We start from the raw sequence: 17704 nt of genomic DNA, 5'->3' as shown, positions 1-17704 counted from the left end.
TTAGTTCCTTCAACCACTTCTTACAGATCTTGGTTTCTAGACATCTCCTATACTCTTCTGGGCATACAGAGCACCTATAACAAGATGTCAAGTTCCAGGGTGGTAATATGATTTTAAAAAGTAAAAAAGTAAACTTTTTTTTTTACTATGATCTCCCTTGATCAAGATTAATTAACTAAAAACTAAATTCACTTTCTGGTTTCCTTTGCACAGGAGAAAAATAAGTAGGTCTCCTAAATCATACTTAAGAAGCAATCTGCAAATTTACTATAAATTAGCAAATCCCTAAAAACAATTCTATTTCATTGAGATGAAATCACACACCATAGACTACACTGTGAACTCAAAGAGAGGGCAAAAATAGAAATTGCAATTCTCTGGGAAATTCTGTCTTTATTTCCTCAAAAATAAATGCTGTCAGATATTTTTAAATGTTTTTTATTAGTCATTAAATCATATTTCATAATACTCCACTACACTGCAAGTAAGCAAACTCATCAACTGTAAAAGAAGTGAATTTCCCATACTCATTTATATACCTACTTATATGACCAAGATTTGACAGGTGAGTAGTTTAAATTTCTATAAACCACATATGCATGAATTTTGCTTCTCAAAATGATTCTAACTCCCTAAAAGGAACATTATCTATTTTGCATTTGATTTAATTTTCTCAGGGCATTCTACACTTTGACACATTCCACTTCGGAAATAAGAAAGATTAAATCAATCTGGCATTGAGTACCAATTTATCCCCATTACTCAATAATCATTCACAGTTCATCTCTATGTTAAAACATAATTATCAAAAAGAAAATGTAAACAAATACTCCAAGAAATACATCCCAATTTTTAAGATCAGCCTTTAAATAACAATGGAACAATTAATAACCTCATGAAGTTTACTTAAATGCAAATAATAGCTTTATCATGTTACAGTTAAGGTACAACTTAAAATTTCATAAATGTTAAGTCAACAGTTTCCAAATGAGAACAAGTGACAAAATAAAGGTTTACACAGCATTTTTTCTTTTTTCATTTCTAAAGCTGAAATTCTCTTGATCCCTAAATAAATAAAGAATCATAAAAATCAGATTCCAAAGAGAAAAAACACACAAGGCAAAAAACATTAAAGTCACTTGCCACCCTATAACATTAAACGGAATATACTCTGATTACACAAAATTCCAACAAATGTACTTTAAAATAATTATTTTTAAAATAAGCTTCCAACATACAGAATTATTACATGACAATATCTGGTTGAAGGCTGGTTAGAATAAAAAATATAAATCATCCAAAGTCTTATTAACTCTGCAGTTCCACCAAGCTCACAGCTGGATTTTCATTCTTCATCAAGCAAATACACACTAAAAGCTTCCCTTATTCCCAATCTAAAAAAAGAAAATGAAAAAGCCTTCCCTGTTAAAATATATATTGTTCTACCTCTCCAACCACCAATATTTGAAAGTTCAGCAACAGAAGAAGTGTGAGACATAAAAACAGCTGGATATTTATTTTAAAAACAAACTTCTTAAAGGACTCTGTAATAATGAACCATACACAGCAAGCAATTCTAAGCAAAAGTGTTTTTACATTTGATAGGATTCTAGACCAAGATCTCTATGGTCCAATCAGATCAAATATTTAGAATGGACCTAAATCCCAGCCTCAAACTGAAATGGGGAAATGGTTTAATTACTGTAAATCCTGTTAAACCAATCTTCTTTTGAAAGTGGAAGATGTCTGACCTCTGAGGGCTATGGAGGGTATAATGAATGCAGAGCTTAATTAGGCCCCACTGCTGACTAACTATAATCTATTAATTAGCATTCTAAGTCTCTGTATCTCATTGTAGTGTTTCACTTTACTTTAAAATTGCACCCTTCTTTTTTCTGGACCAAAGTTATACAATTTTAGGATTGTGTAGTAATTATAGTGGGTGCAGGAAGAATATATTCCTGCCAGCATTGGTGTTTAATTAGGGCAAGGGCTGCAATCTAGATAAGGCAGTGTTCATCCTTCTTTAGCACATATGGTTTTTTGGGCATGAAAATCCTATTGACTATTTCACTTGCACTGAACTGAAATACCCACTCTTGTCTTTTCAGAAGACTCAAATATTTTGCCATTGAATGTAGCTTGATAATTAGAAAGGACATTGCAGTGGGGTTTTTCCCATATAGCTTCCAAAGTATAGGCATCAACAACTGCCCCAACCATTTCAAAATAAATGAGTATACTAATAACTTTTACTCTCATTAAAATGAACATTTCCAAGTCATTTGACAATGAAACCACCTTAGTGATGCCCATATTTTCAACATCTTCAGCAAGGTGTATTGGTGGCTTGCTAATTCTGTGATAGAGCCAGTAAACTCAAATCACTTTAAGTCATATATAATTTTATATATTACATATACATACACATATATATAGTCAGTCTATTCTTGAAAGGTAGCACCTCTAAAGGGAGGTGTGTTCATTCATGAGCAATTTTCCCATAGTATTTCTTATAAGACGTTATGTCTCAGCCACTTTTCAGCTAAATGAAAGTAAACTGTGATTTTCATTAATAATACATTTATATAACATTTAAATATGATGCACTATGATGCTTAATTATCTAAATAAATAAAGAACCTCATATTCGGACACTGATATGCCACCAGTACATACACTGAACATCTAAATTTACCAATCTCATTTTTACCAAAAACATAAACAATTAAAAAAAAAAATGAGTCCTTGGCCTAGGAATATACATACAGTTTCTAAGACTTAGGCCACATTAGTACTTTATCACAAGACTAAGGAAAGCAAACTTGTTTTTTCTCCCACAATTCAACATCAAACTACAAACACTGAAAACATACTATTATTTTACAATAAGGAATGATATACTTTTGGTGTTGTCTTTCACTTCCCAACAACTTAGATGTGAACTAAAGAAAAAGTATTTACCTGTTCTGCTGTCATATATCATTTAGACATTCATCTTATGCATGGATAATTTATAAGGTGAGGAGACATCAAAAGCACCTGGGGGGATCTATTTTAACTAAACATGTCTAAGATTTTAAACATCCTTTTCCCCATCCACTGAGGGTTCCTGTCAGTTAATGATCCTTATGAAGAGGAGTGTCACATCCCTAAAATGTAACATGGCAAAAAAAGGATAAGAAACAATGAGCAAATCATCCCTTGTTTCTTTTCCTTTCTACCAGAAAAGGGCCATTACAGAACTATCACAAAGTCTCTACAGCAAACACCAGACAAGTTTAAGAGTTAGATGTAGTAATTGTAAACACCTCAATACTGATTTATTATCAGAACCACCATAGAAATCTGTTCAAAATATAAGTTCCTGAGCCATTCCAGTACATTGAGCTCCACAGAGACAGCGCCGGGGCAAGTGAGAGCCGGACGGGCACTGGGCGACTCTGTGCCTCGCTGAGGAAAAATAACTAAACATGGGCAAAGGAGATCCTAAGAAGCCGAGAGGCAAAATGTCATCATATGCATTCTTTGTGCAAACTTGTCAGGAGGAGCACAAGAAGAAGCACCCAGATGCTTCAGTCAACTTCTCAGAGTTTTCTAAGAAGTGCTCAGAGAGGTGGAAGACCATGTCTGCTAAAGAGAAAGGAAAATTTGAAGATATGGCAAAGGCGGACAAGGCCCGTTATGAAAGAGAAATGAAAACCTATATCCCTCCTAAAGGGGAAACAGAAAAGAAGTTCAAGGATCCCAATGCACCCAAGAGGCCTCCTTCGGCCTTTTTCTTGTTCTGTTCTGAGTATCGCCCAAAAATCAAAGGAGAACATCCGGCCTATCCATTGGTGATGTTGCAAAGAAGCTGGGGGAGATGTGGAATAACACTGCTGCGGATGACAAGCAGCCTTATGAAAAGAAGGCTGCAAAGCTGAAGGAAAAATACGAAAAGGATATTGCTGCATACCGAGCTAAAGGAAAGCCTGATGCAGCGAAAAAGGGAGTCGTCAAGGCTGAAAAAAGCAAGAAAAAGAAGGAAGAGGAGGAAGATGAGGAAGATGAAGAGGATGAGGAAGATGAAGATGATGAAGATGAAGAAGATGATGATGATGAATAAGTTGGTTCTAGCGCAGTTTTTTTTTCTTGTCTATAAAGCATTTAACCCCCCTGTACACAACTCACTCCTTTTAAAGAAAAAAATTGAAATGTAAGGCTGTGTAAGATTTGTTTTTAAACTGTACAGTGTCTTTTTTTGTATAGTTAACACACTACTGAATGTGTCTTTAGATAGCCCTGTCCTGGTGGTATTTTCAATAGCCACTAACCTTGCCTGGTACAGTATGGGGGTTGTAAATTGGCATGGAAATTTAAAGCAGGTTCTTGTTGGTGCACAGCACAAATTAGTTATATATGGGGATGGTAGTTTTTTCATCTTCAGTTGTCTCTGATGCAGCTTATACGAAATAATTGTTGTTCTGTTAACTGAATACCACTCTGTAATTGCAAAAAAAAAGTTGCAGCTGTTTTGTTGACATTCTGAATGCTTCTAAGTAAATACAATTTTTTTTATTAAAAAAAAATATATATATATATATAAGTTCCTGGACACCATCTCCAGAGATTTTTATTTGGTTGGTATGAAGTTAGGCCTTGGAATCTATGTTTTTAACAAATATCCCTGGTGATATTGACGTATCTGAGCTAACATTTAGCAAGGAAAGCTGTCCTTACTTTTAGGATTACTGGGGACGATTTAAGGGGGTTTTTGTTTTGTTTTTGAGACAGAGTCTCACTTTGTTACCCTCAGTACAGTGCCGTGGCATCATAGCTCACAGCAATCTCAAACTCTTGGACTCAAGCAATTCTCTTGCCTCACCCGCCCAAGTAGCAGGGACTACAGGTTTCTGCCACAACAGCCGGCTATTTTTAGAGATGGGGTCTCGCTCTTGCTCAGGCTGGTCTCAACCAAGTGAGCTAAGGCAATCCACCTGCCTCAGCCTCCCAGAGTACTAGGATTATAAGCGTTAGCCACCATGCCCAACCTCTATTTTAGTTATTTTCTTTCTTTACACTTTTAAAGTCTTAATGACTCAAACTCAAAAAACTTCTTAAAAGACATTTCTTTAAAGAGCATTTCTCTTCTTTAAAAAGGCTAAGGCCTCTAAGAAGGTTAGAGATTTAAACATATTAAAACATTGAAATCGTGAGTAGTGATAAACTACTAGTTAAAAAAAACAAGGTATAGTAGAACCTCCATAGTTGACCACTTCCCTATGCTGACCACCTCTTTAAGTTGACCTAATTTCATACACTGGACATGCACTACATGCAACAAAGCCTAGTTCCTTATGGTGACCACCTCCGTCTGTTAACCAATTTGTTACCTTTGGGTAGTCAACTTACAAAGGTTCCACTGTAGTTTGAGGTTATAATGTACCTGGGAAAGAATACAACTGTAATTTCTTTTTTTTTTTTTTGGTAGAGACAGAGTCTCACTTTATGGCCCTCGGTAGAGTGCTGTGGCCTCACACAGCTTACAGCAACCTCCAACTCCTGGGCTTAAGCGATTCTCTTGCCTCAGCCTCCCGAGTAGCTGGACTACAGGCGCCCGCCACAACACCCGGCTATTTTTTGGTTGCACTTTGGCCGGGGCTGGGTTTAAACCCGCCACCCTCGGTATATGGGGCTGGCGCCCTACCGACTGAGCCACAGGCACCGCCCACAACTGTAATTTCTAGTTACTTCAAAATCTGATTCAAATGAATTCAAGGTTTAGTTTTAAAATGGCATTGTAATACCAAGCAAATTCAAAGATTTTTAACTCTGTGATTTTAGTTAAATTAACTAGAATAAACACAATGAAATACTATGTAGGAATTAAAAATAATGATTTAGGTAATATATTATAGAGCTTTAATACACAGTAGAAATGTTGTTGACTAAAATTTGTTATGTGTGTATATTCATAAAGATACATCATTAAGGAGAAACACCAAAACACTAACAGTGGAATAGCGAAGTTATCAGTAGAAGGGAGGATCTGAGGTGAACTTCACTTTCCTACCTATGGTTATCATTATATTTATGAACAGAAAAAAAAAAAGCTGTGTTTATTGGTGAAAAGGTAGGTCTAGAGGTTTAACATATTAAGTACAACATAACTAGAAATCATCAAGTAGCCAAAACAATAGATATGAACACCAAAACTCAGTGTTAGTAACTGAATGGTAAGACAATCAGTGATAATCGTAAATTAGATTTATAGACAGGTAGAGTTCTAAGAACCGTGTCATTAGGCAACTGTGGAAACATCATAGTGTGTTTACACAGACCTTGATGATACAGCCTACTACATACTATATGGTATGGCCTACTGCTCCTAAGACTAGCTGTACAGCATGATATTTCATAAAATACTATAGGCAACTGTAACACAATGTTCGGTATTTGTATATCAAAACATATCTAATCTCTAGAAGAGATACGCCGAAAATAACAGTATTATAATATTATGGTCATGGGACCATTGCCATTGACTGAAAAATCATTGTGTGGCACACGACTGTACTTCATCAGAGACACTGACGCTTTCTAATTCCTTTTTTACTTCTTAGCATCATTAAACAACACTGCAAAAGTTTAGATAAATTGATTATTCTTTATAATTCTTATTAATCTAACCCCAAAATAAAGAATAATACTAGCAAGAAGGTAGCTACTTTAAATTCTCCTTTCTGAGTATGAGAGCTTTTTTAAGGAAGTAAATCACTCAAAATCACAAGTTTAAGAAAAGTTCTAAAAATCTTTTAAACAAAAAGCGTGCATAAGATTTTTCATTGCTAGGTTAGACACAGTGGCTCAAGCCTATAATCTCAGAACTCTGGGAGGCTGAGGCAGGAGGATTGCTTGAGGTCAGGAGTTCAAGACTAGCCTGAGCAATACAGTGAGACCTCTCTACAAAACAATTAGTTGGGCATGGTAGTACAAGCCTATAGTCCCAGCTACTCAGGAGGCCGAGACTAAATGACTATGTGAACCCAGGCATTTGAGGTTTCAGTGAGCTATGATGATGCCACTACATTCTAGCCCGAGATAGAGCAAGACTCTGCCTCAGAAAAAAAAAAAAAAAAAAAAAAAGAGAGAGAGAGATTTTATTTGCTGGATCCTGAATATGATCTGTTCTCATCTTTGGAATCGTAAGCTGTCACTGTGACACAGATATTACCAAACATCAACCATAACTTAGAAAAGTGCAGAAGAATAGTAAATGAGTATTTTGTGTAGTTAATAAGATAGCACTTAGCTCTTAAATTGCAAAGCCCTATAATCCTAATGCCTAGTCATCTCATTTATTGTCTACAAGCAACCAATCACACCAACTTACCTTTCCTCCTCCTTAAATTTAAAGAATTAAAGAACAACCAAAAAAGCTACATTAGCATCCTGGAGTTAAACCTGCATAATATTAGCAAAAAAAAAAAACAGTTACTTGCTTTTAGTATTTAATGTTTACATAATCAATATTGATTTTTTAAGAGTAATTTCTATTCTGTGCTTACAACACTGTTTACCTTCCGATAGCTGGGTTTTTTTTAAGATTGATGGCTAGTAGAACAAATCTTAACAGTATGCCTTACACTTAGATTATACAGTTAAAATAATTTTGCTAATGGATACTAAGAGTGTGTACCAAAATAATATTCTCAGAAGAATTGAAAAAAAGACAATATATAATGAAAGAAAAGAAAGAGAATCCAGGGGGGAAAAAACAAGCAAAAATGGGAACCAAGCATACATGACAACTAGAATAAAGAAAAAATAGGGTATAAGACTAACGTGGAAAAGGCTGAGATATGGAGTACAGAAAATACTGAAATAGGAAAAAGGAAAATAAATGAACTAAGAAAGGAAAAAATCTAAGAAAAAATGGCTCAATTCATTTATGTCATGAGTTTAGTGATAAAAGTAAACACACATGTAAAACTAACCTGGTTTTCTTCCTGCACAACTCTATACTGTTCCTTCCAAATGGTGATTTTGGAAGCTTCGTCTTTTCTCAGAGCCCGTTCTTTCTTCAGCTCTGGGCTCCAGAAGGTCTTGATGCTATTCATCGAAGAACTCAATTTGCTCTCCTTTACTTCCACATCCTTCCGCAGGAGATCATTTTCCCTTAAAACTTCCTTCAGCTGTGTTTGTAAATCCATGATTGTGTTATCTCTTGCCTGACGAAGAGAATGAGGTACAGTGGATGCCATACTCACAGGAGGGAGATGATGCTCTCCAAATGCTATGGTGTCACTAGCAACCCCACTGCTAGCTATATTGGGGCTACTGCCCATAGCAGTCATCCTAACACCATAAGGCAGACGTCCCCCAGATCGGCCAAGTGTCATGGTACTCTTAGGTGTTTCTGAACCCACATTTTCATGGTCACTTAAGTACATAGGGCCAGATGTGGCATAGGCAGCATTTAGAGATTGTATATTTTCCATCGAAAGAGTTTTCCCACTGCCACCTCCAGCACTGCTTCCAGAACTCCCTCCTGTACTATTGGTTCGACGATGACCCAAGCGAGGGGAACGTGGAAGCCTAGGTGAACGCCCAGGGCTCTGGTTGCTTGGTTCCACCTTCCCTACAGAGCGAGCACTTCCATACATTGTTGCAAGGTGAACTTAGGTGACAATAAAGGTGTAAAGGCAGAAAATGAAAGATGGAACTTCGTGAGGTTTCTCTATGGCTATAAGTCAGCTTCAGGTTAATCAGAAATAACAGGTTCCCAGCTGTTCAATCTTGAAGAAATATCTTATACCATATCTGTAATAAAAAGACCACACATTAAATCTTCCAATAGTAAATATTTCCCTTCTCAAAAATCTTCCATTACCTCTCACTTGAAGAAGAGTCCCACTTTCTATCATCTATTCACTTGGAAATTTAAAACTTTACTCAAAAATTCAAAACACTGACTTGGCGCCCATAGCACAGTGGTTATAGCAACAGCCACATACATTGAGGGTGGAGGGTTCACACCAGGTCCAAGCCAGCTAGATAGCAATGACAGCTGCAACAAAAAATAGTCAGGCATTGTGGCAGACACCTGTAGACCCCGCTACTTGGGAGGCTGAGGCAAGGGAATCACTTAAGCCCAAGAGTTTGAGGTTGCTGTGAGCTGTGACAGCACAGAACTCTACTGAAGGCAACATAGTGAAACTGTCTCAAAAAAAAAAATTTTTTTTTCATACATCCTCAACTCCCTTGCCCTTGATTAATCCAAAAGAAACACCTTTACTGATTTGATATATATATATATACATATTTTATATATATTATATATATACATACTTTTTATATATATATATATATATATATATATATATATATACACACACACACACACATATACACACATACACCTGGAATCCTGATTCCTGCTACAGAAAACTATGCAACTGTTCAGGTGTACTTCCAACATCCACTGAGCCCTAACATTCCCTTCCAGAGTCCTACAAGTCCTTTAGTTCACTTCTTATTCAGTATTTATTGTGGCAGTTAGTTCAAACCTTTCCCTTCTGCCTGTCACATCCACCGAACAACTTCATGTTATGTCTGAATTGTATACTTCCTCTTCAAAGTGCATAAGTTCAGGCCAGGCACAGTGGCTCACACCTGTAATGCTAGCACTCTGGGGTGGTGCCCGTAGCCCAGTGGGTAGGGCATCAGCCACATACACTGAGGCTAGCAGGTTCAAACCCAGCCAGGCCAGCTAAAACCAACAATGACAACTGCAACAACAAAAAAGCCGGGCACTATGGCGGGTGCCTGTAGTCCCATCTACTCAAGAGGCTGAGTCAAAAGGACTGCTTGAGCCCAAGAGTTTGAGGTTGCTGTTAGCTATGACGACACCATGGCACTCTACCCAGGGTGGCAGAGTGAGACTCTCAAACAAACAAAAAAAAACCTAATTTGAAGGCCTAACCCCCATACCTTGGAATGTGACCATTTATAGATAGGAACCTTACAGAGGTAATTAAGGTTAAATAAGGTCACTGGGGTGGCCTTAATCTAACATGATTGGTGTCATTATAAAAAGAGATCAGGGGCCAGGCACAGCGGCTCACACTTATAATGCCAGCACTCTGGGAAGCCAAGGCAGTGGATTGCCTGAGCTCACAAGTTTGAGACCAGCCTGAGCAAGAGTAAGACCGTGTCTCAAAAAATAAACAGAATAAACTAAAATAAAGATTGAGACATAGTCAAGCACAGGGGAATGACCGTATTAAGATACCAGAAGAAGATGGTCATCTATTAATAGAAGAAAACAAACATACAGGCACCTTAGTCTCAGAATTCTAGCTTCCAGTCATGAGAAAATAAACAATTGTTGTTTAAGCCATCTAGTCTGTGATACTTTAAGGCAGCCCTACCACAGTCTAATACACCTTACCTTCCATATCACAGAAAAACAAATCAAATAGGAACTATCTCAACTTCCTCTTGCCACACTTTCATTTATATCAACACCCATTCTTAACTTGTTTTCCTCCACTGTGATGGAAGTAGGCTAACGCTTATCCTTCCATTATTACTTTAGTTCTCATTCCCTCTGACTTCCCTCAGAGAAACCTTATTTAATTACGGCCTTTCCTCTCCAATGCCATTGTAACTTATGTCTATAAATACAACCTCCCATCTTAAGCACTCCCATCAATTTCTTGACACTCCTCTCTCTTGGTTTCTTTATATCAACCCCTCCTTTCTCTTAGTCCTCCTCCTTCTTTGGCCATTCCTCCCTTAAATGTTTCTGATCTCCAGGGTTGTATCTTTATTCCTATATTACTCTCACACTATAATACCATTTCTCACCAGCTTAAAATATCATCTGTACAATCAAGACTTTAGATTTACATCTCCAGCACTAGCGTAATCTTCTCTTTGACAACTAGCACCATATATTCCACTGCCCAGACATCTTCATTTATACTTCTCACATGCACCTCAAACTCATCAGGCCGCCAAACAGATCTCCATGTCTGTCTGTCTCCCCACTCCATAGCCAAATACGCTCCTGTAGAATAAAAGAACACGATGGATGGGCAACTTTTGTACAAATGAGCAACACCAGCGACACTCAAGCCCTTCCTTCCTAAAGGCTAAATTTCCTTCATATCCTATATATCATCCAAGAATACAATTCTTATCCATTTGACTTCCAGCTATCTCTTAAATTAATCCTTTTCCTCCATTCTCACAATTATTACCTTGGATTACACCATCACACCCTACCTGAATCATAACAACTTTCTAAACTGATTCCCTGCCTCTAGCCTCAGAGTTAGTCTCCTAATCCATGATTTTCAAATTTAAGGTTATGACCCAATAATAGGTTGTAAAATCAATTTGGTAGATTACAACCAAGCCTGCTTGTATTTTTTTTGGTGGGGGGGGCGGTTTAATAAAATGAGAATAGAGCAGAACACAGAATGTAGAAGGTTTATGTTCAAAGCATGTCACAGTAAAGGTAAACGTTCTCGAGAAATGTTAAGAAGTGTCTGGGATTTTATTCTACCCTATTTACAAGTTAAAATACTAGCCTATGATTGTTTCATGAATACTGACAGAACACATGAGTCTCTGGGTCAGAACCAGAGAACTTTAGCACTCACAGCATAGCAAGGAATGAGCGTGTTTGCAATGGCTCCCTGTTTCCCCCAAGTCCCACAAGGTGACATCGAAGGTCTCAAATGGATACTACACATGCAGTGGATCTGCATCACAGCCGAGGAACACAGAGCTTAGGGAACCCACCACTTTTACATTAAGTAGTAAATAAGCTTGCTCTTTGTCAATGAGAGACATTACCTCCTCTCTCAAGGCAGCTTATGGCAAACACAATCCTGAGAAAAGGCTTAGGTTAAGAGCAGTTAAGGCCTTGCATTCTTGACATACTCAGTAAAGTATGGGGAAAATAAGAGGTTCATGGAAGACTCATTCCCCTGAGTATTATTTGTGCATGAATTCTTTCATATTCCTTGCTTCAAGAAGGGGAGCAAAATTCCTCTCTCCCTGGGTGTGGACTGGATCTAGTAACTGGCTTCGACTGATATATTACTTTCATGACTAAGTAACAGACAATGGGGCTTCTGTCTTGGTCATTCTCTCAGATAGCTTGCTCTAGGACAGTGGTTCTCAACCTTCCTAATGCCAGCATGTATTTTCATTGTTACAAAGGGGTCACAACCCACAGGTTAAGAACACTGTCTAGGGGGAGCCAGCTACATTGTTGTGAGGATATTCAAACTACCCTATGGAGAGACACACTGACAGAAACTGAGGCCTCCTGCCAATAGCCATATGAGATAGCTTGCAAGAGAATCTCCAGAGTGGCACCCATAGCTCAGTGGGTAGGGTGCCAGCCACATACACCAAGGCTGTCGGGTTCGAACCTGACCCAGGCCAGCTAAAACGACGACAACTGCAACAAAAGCTGCAACAACAACAACAAAAAAAAAAGGCGTTCTGGCAGGTGCCCAAAGTCCCAGCTATTTGGGAGGCTGAGGTGAGAGAATCATTTAAGCCCAAGAGTTAGAGGTTGCTGTGAGCTATGACGCCATGGCACTCTACCCAGGGTAACAGCTTGAGACTCTGCTTCAAAAAAAAAAAAAAAGAAAGGATCTCCAACCCCAGTCGAGCCTTAGGATGACTATAGATTTAGTGACAACTTGACTGCAACTTCATGTGATACCATGGGCCAGAACTTCACAACTTCACTGCAATTTCATGTGATACCATGGGCCCAGCTGTGTTCTTCATAAAATCTGAGATGTTTGTTTTTTCAACCTAGTAAGTTATGAAGTAAATTGTTATGAAATAAGAGATAACTAATACAGTACTGTTTCCAGAAACTCTGTCTGGGGTATGCATATGTATGAACATGTACATAATGGATAACAATTAAATTTTTTGCAGGTTCTTAACTGCCAGGATGATCTTCTAATATGAGGATTCTCCAGTTGGGTTAGGGACCCTAGGGAGTGCAAAATCCTCGCAGGAGGTCCATAAGGGCAAATCTATTTTTATAATAGTATGTTATTGGAACCTTTTCACTATCATTCTCCCTCACAAGTGTGTAATAGTGTTTTCACCATCATTCTCTCTCACAAGCATGTATATTCCCCATTGACAGCTAAAGGAATGTGTGCTGTGTACTCTGATGTTTCCAAAATTTCTCAGATTTCTATTATGATAAAATATGATATATATCCTACATAAAAACCACCCGGCTTGGGGTGGCTTGCATGGGGGCCAAGTGCAGTGGTTCATGTCTGTAATCGCAGCACTCTGGGAGACCAAGGCAGGAGGACAGCTTGAGACCAGGATTTCAAAACCAGCCTAGGCAACACCAAGACGCCATCCCTTCAAAAAAATTTAAAAACAGCCAAGCATGATGGCATATGCCTGTAGTCCCAGCTACTCAGGAGGTTGAGCCAAGTGGATCACTTGAGCCTAGCTTGACCCTAGGAGCTTGAGATTACAGTGAGCTATGATCACACCACTGCACTCTAGCCTGAACAACAGGGCGAGACTTTGCCTCTTTAAAAGAGAGAGAGAGAAAGTAGTAAAGGGATGCTGAAACAAAAAAGTTTAAGAACCTTATGTCTTCTCAAAACAAAAATCTAAATTCCCTGGTAGTACATGTAAGATTTTTCATATTAGGGTCTTATCTCTCCAAAATTACTTCTTAACCACTCTTCTTATCCATGTGACAACCATAATCAGGTGCATGCAATTTCCTGAAGTTATCTTTCTCCTCTTGCTTCCATGACCTTCCTCCTCCCCATTAACTTTCTGCATATTGTTCCAAACTAAGTTCAACTGTCACAATCCTACACAAACCCACAAACCCCTCAGTCTAACTTAGGTATTTAAGGTAACCAAGGGCTTTTAAAATGTGTTTTAATGTTTTTAATCACTTCCTCAAAGGCAAAGGAAAGTCTTACCATCATCTCCAAAACCTAGCATAATGTCTAATATAAATCAAGCAGGCAACAAATATTTCCTGAAGCCACAATTATCCTAAATTCAAGTAAAATTCCTTAGATAGTTCTCACATATATAAAAAGTGATAGTAACCTTGAAAGTAGTTTAAAGAACCTTCAACTAAATCTAATATAAAACAAATACAATAAAAGCCTTTTTAACATTTTCCTCCTGTTGAGAAACTTTTTTCTGTCTTTAAATTGTATCCCAGTGCTCTCTACGTGTCTATTTATTTTTGTGCTCTGTCCTCTGAAAATAATAAAGAAATTTACTGAACGGGCAAGATTTCAACTTTTTGTTAAAATCAAAATGTTCTTCCTACATGAATAAAAATAGAAAATTCTGTAGCTAAATCTTAATTCCAAGAAGATGGCATAAGTTCAACAATAACAGACTAATGCCTCTCATTTTCTAAGAAAAAAAATTAAAAGTTCATACACAAGAATATACACATATGCAGAAAATATCACACCTGTGAGTAAAAATTAGATTTCAATACTGGAAAAACTCTATCAAATTATCTGTCTAATTAATACTACAAGTTCTTCAGATGAGTTTTTGTACCTACATTTTGAGTTTTAAAGAAATACTAGAAGAGCATTTAAATCTGCAAGACTACTAGCATTTATGTTTAGAGAAATTTCCTAAAATCTAATACTAACAAGAGCATTACCAAAAATCTGGTTTATCTTAAATTAGGTGTTTATTAACAACATAGTTTCATCATCAATTCACCACTATTCACACCACAAAGGCTATTGTCAGCTAGGTGAGGAAAAATACAAAGAGAATACTCAAAACTTTCAAAATCATTTTTCCCTCTAAGAGAAGAACTGATCTCGATAGTTATATGCATATTGAGAGAGAAAACACCCCCAAGGCTGACCCCATCCCACAGACACCCATATACCCCCAACTCAGAATCCTGGAATATACTCATAGTTCTAAAAATAAAAATACTTCTATTCACGTTGATGGCATGTTAGCTTTTAATTCTCACTCTTCCCACAAATAGCTACAAGCGTACCATGCGATTGCAGACAGCAGTCTCTCACTCTTTCCTCATAGATTAGAAGGATAATAATAGCTTTCTACAACCTGAGCACCAAAAGAGGCTCATAAGACAAACGAAAGCAGAAAAACCTTTAATAGAAATATAGTAACCTGTAACCTATTTCAAATTAATTACAACTGATAAGCTGACATAGATGTGCTATGAGATATTTACTACAAGGTGAACCAGAAAACATAATACAGCACCCATTAGCTATTTAAAGCATTGTAGGTGAAATATGACATAAATCTCAAAATTACTCATCCAACCTGCAATAAGGGTTATATTCATCAGTAATTAGTGCTTATTATCAGAAAACAAGGTGAATATTTTAAACACTGTATTTCAATATTTTTAAAGATGCTGTTCATTTTCTCACAGGGTTATACATATCACTAAGGGCAAGAAATATGCTGCTATCTTAAGGACTGTGAAAAGATTAACAATAGACCAAAATTTTTAATCCCATTGAAGTACAATTTGGCACAATCTATCAAAATTATAAATGTGCCATGCTGTGTGAACTAGAAGTTTCACTTTTTAAAAATTCTCTGTAAGATACATTTTCACAGGTTCTATATACGTGAAATGATGTTTAATTATCGTTATTGTTTGCAACAGCAAGAAAAGAGAGAACTTAAATTTCCAACAACAAGGAAATGGCTAAATAATGTTTATTTCCAAACCATAAAATACAATGCTGGTATAAAAGAAATTTAAGAAAATATCTGTATCTGACAAGGACATCTACGACATATTATGAAATGTAACAGAAAGCAAGTTACAGAAGAATGCACATAATACAATCTCATTTGTATACAAAAAGATATACAAATGTATGTTTGTACATACATAGGATTTGGATGCTATATACTTCTTTCTTCATTTTCTTTTAATAACTTTTACATACCATGGAATACTATGCAGCCTTAAAGAAAGATGGAGACTTTACCTCTTTCATGTTTACATGGATGGAGCTGGAACATATTCTTCTTAGTAAAGTATCCCAAGAATGGAAGAAAAAATACCCAATGTACACAGCCCTACTATGAAACTAATTTGGGACTCTCACATGAAAGCTATAACCCAGCTACAACTTAACAATAGGGGGAAGTGGGAAAGGGGGGGGGGTGGGTAGAGGGAGGGGAATTGGTGGGATCACACCTGTGGTGCATATTACAGGGGTATTTGCGAAACTTGGTAAATGTAGAATGTAAATGTTTTGGCACAGTAACTGAGATAACGCCGGAAAGGCTATGTTAACCACTGTGATAAAAATGTGTCAAATGGTTTATGAAGTGAGTGTATGATGCCCCATAATCATATCATTGTATACAGTTATGATTTAATAAAAAAAAAAAGTCTCTCTCTAAAGTAAGGATTTAAATAAAGACCTCCACAACCATTCCGCACTAATTTACACAGTAATTAATGGGCTAAGCCCAGATGCTGACTGTTAACATATCTGTGAGTAGTAAGAGGGTTTAAAAAAAAAAATTCTACAAGTTAAAAAAGGCACAAATGTCTCTGCTTCCACCTTCTGCGTGTAACTGAAATGTAGGATTAAGTTTGTTAACACCAGGCATCTGGTTGTATGACCTTAATCTGATTCTCCAATACTAACTAGAGACCAAAAACTATATTACAAGGCTAGGCATGGTGGCTCATGCCTGTAATCCTAGCACTCGGGGAGGCTGAGGCAGGTGGATTACTTGAGCTCAGGAGTTCAAGATCAGCCGGAGCAAGAGCAAAACTCAGTCTCTAAAAAAGCAGGGCATTGTAGCAGGCTCCTGCAGTCCCAGCTACCAGAGAGGCTCAGGAGCCTAGGAGTTGTGAGCTATGATGCCACCACACTCCACCAAGGGAAAAAAAAAAAAAAAACAACCAACAAACAAAACTATATTACACAGTGGCTGGAGCAACACTATTTCAGAGCACCTCTCCTAGGAGTAGCAACGCCACTTATCAGTTGTAAAAGAGCAATCTTAACACTTGTCAGTTATTATTTAATCCTTTTTTATGGAAGGGTTACTCAGTTATATTCAAGTTAATTGTAGTTTTTAATAATTCTTATCAGTCAGTCAAGTTAATTCTAAGTTCTCTCAAAGTTCTCACGATGACAAATCTTGAGTCAAGTAGATACTTAGAAGTAAACATAAGGTTGTTGTCTAATTGTATAGGTAAACTGTGCCACTTAGTTCAAAAGAGTCCAGTTCTAGGTTTTGAATCCTTTCCCAAGGACTTCAGTTCTCACTGATATCCTGATTTCTCAAAACCCTAAATATTAAATTGTTTGGACTTAAGTCATCGTGCATTTTACGTCACACCTCACACTACAAGATGTTCAGATCAACACAAAACTTTTATCACCCGAGTGCTAAAGCTGAACAAACATATTATAGTAAACAGATGTACTTATTCACAATCCCTTATGCATAAATCCCAATTCCAAAACTCCCTGAAAATTCAGAAATTCTTTTAACCAATATGGTGACAAAAGATTAGAGGTCATCTTCCCAAACCTGCTTGAAGAGTTAGGTAATACATTGTATATCCGTCATACCACCTTTCTAAAATCTGAAAAATTCGCAATTCTGGTTCAAAAGATCTTGGATATAGACC

The 17704-nt window shown here is 37.2% G+C and overlaps 1 protein-coding gene across 13 annotated transcripts in view; it reads right to left on the bottom strand.

The window, feature by feature from the left end:
- The window catches only part of ERC1 (ELKS/RAB6-interacting/CAST family member 1), a 663469-nt gene that overhangs the window by 560823 nt on the left and 84942 nt on the right, over window positions 1–17704 (bottom strand). For 12 of the 13 annotated variants that reach the window (XM_053557122.1, XM_053557121.1, XM_053557120.1 and 9 more), the window contains one exon: window positions 7980–8805. In XM_053557122.1, the coding sequence (XP_053413097.1) occupies window positions 7980–8648 (669 nt within the window). In that variant the 5' untranslated portion in view covers window positions 8649–8805. Of the gene's footprint in view, window positions 1–7979; window positions 8806–17704 lie in introns of those variants that run through there. The other variant, XM_053557130.1, reaches the window with a different exon arrangement.

This window comes from Nycticebus coucang, chromosome 12 (genome assembly GCF_027406575.1).
Source record: "Nycticebus coucang isolate mNycCou1 chromosome 12, mNycCou1.pri, whole genome shotgun sequence".
NCBI lineage: Eukaryota > Metazoa > Chordata > Mammalia > Primates > Lorisidae > Nycticebus > Nycticebus coucang.
The sequence above is the reverse complement of the archived record's forward strand: the minus strand, read 5'-3'. Positions and strand labels throughout refer to the sequence as shown.